The 5,705-nt window shown below is 43.3% G+C and overlaps 1 protein-coding gene across 1 annotated transcript; it reads left to right on the top strand.

Moving 5' to 3' along the window:
• The first annotated feature begins 216 nt into the window (after nt 1-216).
• Nucleotides 217-5,224, top strand: LOC132711441 (C-type lectin lectoxin-Phi1-like). Its single transcript, XM_087873541.1, has 5 exons — nt 217-279; nt 1,760-1,872; nt 2,801-2,947; nt 3,592-3,706; nt 5,044-5,224. Exons 1-5 carry the CDS (start codon nt 225-227, stop codon nt 5,112-5,114), a joined length of 501 nt encoding a protein of 166 aa, XP_087729667.1. The 5' UTR covers nt 217-224; the 3' UTR covers nt 5,115-5,224.
• The last annotated feature ends 481 nt before the right edge of the window (nt 5,225-5,705 follow it).

Here is a 5,705-nt window from a genome sequence, read left to right on the forward strand (position 1 = left end):
TACAGGCTGTGGTTCCTGGCAGAACGGGGGTCTCTACCAATTGCTCAGGGTAGTATTGGGGAGGGGAGGGGGCTGCAATCCAGAGATGAACAGGTGGGTTTCACGGTTGAGACGAGTGCTCGGTTCTTCCTTCTGGGAAGGGACGCCCGAAAGGGGGTGGCCTGGCATTGTTGGAGGACATTCAAGGTTCTTCTCAACTTCTGTTTCCCTCCTCAGGTCTGGAGATGTTTCTCATCACTTGCTTCATCTTTGGCCTTTTGGGCAGCCTTACCTGGGCAGGTAAGTTGTTGCCAGCAAAGTTGATATATCCCACCTCCATCCTGTTTCCCCCCCCGAGTCCCCATTTATCTAGTCCTTGGCTTATTTTAATGTTTTATTCTTAATGGGGGAGCCTCTACTTCTAGCCATGATCCATTTAGACCAACCCAGAAAGGCATGGAGTTCCAGAAGGCCTCCGGGTCTCATTATATGGACCCCAAATACTGGTACCTACAGGATGAGGCTGGCATCTGCCCACTAAAGAGGACCTGGGCATTTTACATCCCCTGGGACACATCTGGCCCCTCGGCTCTCTCTGTCTGGCCCACGTGAGGTCAGTCGGAAGTTACAAATCAAATGCAAATAAGTGTACGTCATGCACACAATGCGATGCACTGCTTTCATCTTGAAGGCAGCTTTTTATTTCCAGTTTGTGTATGTGGGTGCCTGCGTGCCTACAGACCTTCATAGCCCTGTGGTTTGGCCCTCCAGAACAGTCCCAGTTTCTTATGTGGCCCCTGGGGAAAACTGATTGCCCACTGAACCCAAGAGCCATCTCGGTGTCTCTCACTTCTGCTCTTGTTCTCTTGGCTTTCTCATTCTGTTTTTCTGTTTCTATTTCAAGTTTTTACTTTTATTGTTTTCTCAAAGTATGAAATACAAAGAAGAATGAAAATAGGAAATCGGGGGAAGGAAAAAGAGAGGGGGACAGAAAATACGGGGTACAAGGGAAAAACAAAAAAAATGTTGACTTCCGACTCCTTTTAGCACAGTACAAAATAGCAACCTTACAGGCTCAGCTTTTAACTTCTACGCATTAGTATATAACTAGCCGTTTCTATAACAACAAATCTATCAAATCAGCCCCCAAAAAATTTAATCACAAGCACAAAATCCAGAAGTGATATTCAAATAAAAAACTTAATTAAACATATTCTCTTCTTTGAATAAAGCATTCAATTTAACCATTTCTGCTTTATCTTCCTTGCAGTGGGAATAGTATATATTTCTGTTTGCATTTTATAACCTTTATAAACTATCACCATTTATATTCATGAAATTCACTGTATTCTTATAGATTCTTTAACCTTAAAGGGGGAAAAAACTGTTTTATCCTTTTTAAAACTCTAAACTTTTCTTTAAGCTAATACATTTTTTCTTTACAATTTTCTCTTAACATACTTTCTAACACACTTTCAGTAATATTTTACAAGCTTTAGGAATGACTTAAGCATTAAATATAAAAGGAAAAAAATACATTTTCAAACCCACTTTACATTATGACTTTTTCAATTACAAATTTCAGACCGATAAAAATCCATCCTAATTCCAAATGACTCATTGGGTTTAAGTCACTCCTTCCAGCTTTTTTTCATGGAATAAAATCTTTTTCTTCTCTGGAATGTTTATTAAGTAGTTATAAAGGTCTCTTTTGCTCAAGGATTTCTCAGCCTTGTTATTGTCCTTGAAGAAAAAGTCCATTTTTATTCTGTTTTCCCAGCAGGTCCGCGTGGTCGGACTATCTGTCCTTCTGGCACCTTTGCCTATAAAGACGGAAGTGAGTGGAATTGCTTCAAATTCTATGAAGATCGGTTCACCTTTGAAGATGCTGAGGTAACTCACCTGAGTGGGAAGAATTCCCATTATTTTGGCCCAGTTTTTCCAAACTTCACGTCAAAATGTCATTCTTTGAATGAAGAGCACCTGCTGTATGATTCTCCTTTTTTTAAAAAAAGATAACGATAAAAGTCTACAAGAAAGAGTCAAGTAAAATATTTCAATAATTCTGTTGGATTCCCTTCAGTTTAATGGGATTAAAGGCATGGCTTCACTTCAATATCTGAGTGAAATTTGTCAAGGAAAGTAAAACTCGAATGAGACATCTAACTGCTACATTTAAATGGTATTAGTTATTGTGTGGTTTAACAAGTTGTGCAACTCGGCTATTGTCTTATCCATGTTGTGGGAACAAGGCCAACAATCATAGGGTTAACAGGTGTCCTCACTTAGCAACCATTCACAGTTATGACCGTAATGAAAAGGTATCTTTATGGCCAATCCTGATACTTATGGCAGTTGCAGTTACTTAGCAATTGCTTCACCAAATGACTGAATTGTCAAGCCCAATTGTGGACCTTCAAAAATTCAAGCCATGTTGTTCCAAAGTGGCCCCTTGTCTCTAAGAGTGTCCACACACAAACGCACACCTCCTTCCCTCTCCTCTTTCTCCCACACCTTGCTTTTATGTGCCACTTTTTCATGGATATCCCACCGCTGACACCACTCTCCTACCTCGCTCATAAGCCTGAGAGTCATCTTCCCCAATATATATTTCTCTTTATTTTTCCTTGTTGGGCAAGAGAGTCATGCTCGCATTTGCAGCTCCTCTTAGGAGAACTTCTACTGCAGGAATATAGCTGAGAGGACCTTGTCTGCCCAAACTGCAGGACTCCTGGGTTGGTAGACCTGGATAGTAGCAGACATGAGAGGGACAACATGGTTTGTTGGTGCTAAGATAATTTTGGTTCTTCTCTCTTTGCAGCAAGAGTGTCAGTTCAGATGGAAAGGCCATTTAGCATCTTTCAAATCAGACAAGCAGTCAAAATCCGTTGGTGCCTATGTCAATAAAGAAAGCATAGAACGTGGTAGTGTCTGGATTGGGCTCCGACGAGATGAAGGTTCTAGTGTGGTGAGTATTTGGTCCTCCTGTCTCTGAGCAATTAGCAGCTCTTTCCAAAGGGATGTTTCTTGAGTAGTGATTTACAACCTCCCTGAAAACTCCTTTGGATGAAGCCGGCACTTACTGCCCTCCCCCGCTCTTTCATTACTATTATTATTATTATTATTATTATTATTATTATTATTATTATTCCCGTTTATTCATTATGAGGGAGGCACGATCAGGTACAGGGGAGCTTCCACCCCCTCCCCTTCCTTCTCCTAAGAAGCGCCTGAGACCATTCCTCCTCTTCCTCTTCCTCCTCCTCCTCCCACACTCCCTTCCAATGCTGATGGTGTTTCCTAGATGGGTCATGACTCAAGGGCTCAGGTGTCCTTGCAGCCCCAGAGACCTTGGATTCCGGGCATAGCAAGAGCGATAGCAGTAGCAATAGCACTTGGACTTATATACTGCTTTATGTATCCAAAGAGTCTAACTGAGTCTCTGTAACAGGCGTGTGGTGCACGCTTGCACAAAAACCTATTTAACAGGACTTCCCCCTTTGAATTAAATTAAGCTAAATTTAGAATCGGAAAATCTCTCTCTCTCTCCCACTCCCCCTCCCTGTGTCCCCCACTCACCCACCTCAACATGTTTTATTTTGCATTGCACAGAGTACTGGATGGCGCTGGGTTGATGGATCGCGAGACACCTATAGAAAGTGGATGTATTATGAACCCAACAACTTGCCTCCTAATGAGTATTGCGTCTGTCTCCATCCTTCATCTGGTCAGTATGAAAAGCCTTCATACCTTAGGGTGGTCGAAGTTTGTATCTGTAATTCCAGGAAAGAAGGGGAGGGGAGGGGAGGGAAGACAGGAAAGGGGAGGGAAGGAAAAAAGGAAAGGGAAAAAGGGAAGGGAAAAAGGAGAGAGAATAAGGGAAGGGAAGGAAAAAAGGAAAGGGAAAAGGAAAGGAAAAAAGGGAAGAGAAAAAGGGAAGCAAAAAAGGGAAGCAAAAAAGAAAAGGGAAAAAAGAAAGGGAAAAGGAAGGGAGAAAATAGGGAAGGGGAGGGAAAGGATGGGAAGACAAGGAAGGGAAGACAGGAAGGGGAGGGAAGCAAAAAAGGAAAGGGAAAAAGGAAAGGGAAAAAGGAAGGGAAAGGAAGATAGGGAAGGGAATGGGAAAAGGGAAGGGAAGGAAAGGGGAGGGGAGGGGAGGAGAGTGGAGGGAAGGGAAGGGAAGGAAACGGAGATATCCATACAGATCTTGGGAATAATGCTCCTATTGAAGGAGACTTTTTTGGTGTGGCTGATTTAAAGTACTTATTGGAGAACCTTAAGAGGCAAAAGTTAGACATTTCTAGAGTGTCACAAAATGGTACTTCCTCATCTCAGCATTTGTCGCAGAGGCAACCTAGTCTAACTGCTTCTTTCTGCCATTTCAAAGCTGGAGAGGTTTGTGAATGCCTGATTTTCTTTCAGACATTGATATTTCCATGGCCACCCAGTTCAACCAAGGGGACTCTGAGTGGCAACAAAAATAAACATACAACCCAAAACATCAACTGTATTTCATCTTAAAAAGTAACCCAGATGTGCCAAAACTGTAATTTAAATACTTTAAGAAGCGTGGCCTTCAACTCCCAGAATCCCCCAAGCAGAGACCCAAATGCTTGAGGGAAGACCCTGGTCTTAACTGCCTTCATGAAAGAGTCGAGTCCGTTGTAGCTCAGCAGGAAGATTGTTCTAGAGCAGGGAGGCAGCCACCGACCCTTCCCAGATCCCATCAGGTGGCAATGCTTAGATGAGGGGAGCCTGCAGCATGGCCCCACCCCACCTGTAGCTGAGCTGGAAGTCGGAGTTAAGCTTGTCATCTGTTTGAAGTCTTTGTGTCACCACAGGAGATGCAAGTCCAGTCCTCTGGAGGTCTGCTGGCCCTTATCCAGAGCCAATTTACCTCTGACCGTTAGTTGGCTAGATTCTTGCGTGTTGGAGCTATTTGTACTTGACACCACCCGTGAGTGGACAGGCAGGTGTATTTGAGAAAAGATACTCTGCACACAGCCGAATCCTAAGCCATCTCAGGCTCTTAAGATGATCACCATTCGTGTTTCTTCCTTTCAGGGTACTTGGCTTGGAATGATCTAGATTGTGGCCACAAACTTTCATTTCTCTGCAAATGGAGACCCTCTTAAGCCAAGTCTGCAGATGGAGTTGGGGGGCTCCCCATTGATTGGAAAGCTGAGCTGAGATCTTGCAGTTCCATCTTCTTCATGTGCAAAACCTCTTTTCCACAAAGACCATCTGAAGGTCAAGCAGTTGGTTCCTCTCTGCCCTCTAGACTTGCTTCTCTTCCCCTCTTTCTGAAGAACTTGCCCCCTCCTTGATAATAAAGTCTATTGCTCTGCCCTTGTCTTGAGTTTGGCTTTTCTCTCCCAGGGGGTCCAGGGCCCCTCACTGAATGAGCCTCAGAGGAAAGAGGGTGTTGTCTCTGCAGATGACTTTCTGGTCACAAAACACACAATGCAACCTTATCAGCTCCTTTCCTGGGGTCCTTCTTGTCAGAGTTTCTTGCAAAAATCAAATCCAGAAGCACACGCAGCTAAATGATTCAGCTGGATTCATTAACTTCTTTATTTATATAATAACAGATAGTTGATTCTTCAGGCAGAACACAAGGCAGGAGAGAACAGTTAGTTTCATTTTAGATCTGAGCACAGAGCAGGCAAGTTTACACACTGGTTTCGGTTTCTCTGCACAGACTCAGAAGCTGCAGACTAAGACAT

The sequence above is a fragment of the Pantherophis guttatus genome, chromosome 7 (genome assembly GCF_059756535.1).
Source record: "Pantherophis guttatus breed Tessera chromosome 7, ASM5975653v1, whole genome shotgun sequence".
Lineage (NCBI taxonomy): Eukaryota > Metazoa > Chordata > Lepidosauria > Squamata > Colubridae > Pantherophis > Pantherophis guttatus.

Excerpts from the sequence above, each read along its gene's own strand:
- LOC132711441 (XM_087873541.1), top strand. The coding sequence starts at position 225 with ATGTTTCTCATCACTTGCTTCATCTTTGGCCTTTTGGGCAGCCTTACC. Across the intron at positions 1,873-2,800 it reads TCACCTTTGAAGATGCTGAG|CAAGAGTGTCAGTTCAGATG; the intron begins GTAACTCACCTG and ends CTCTCTTTGCAG. Across the intron at positions 2,948-3,591 it reads GAGATGAAGGTTCTAGTGTG|AGTACTGGATGGCGCTGGGT; the intron begins GTGAGTATTTGG and ends TGCATTGCACAG.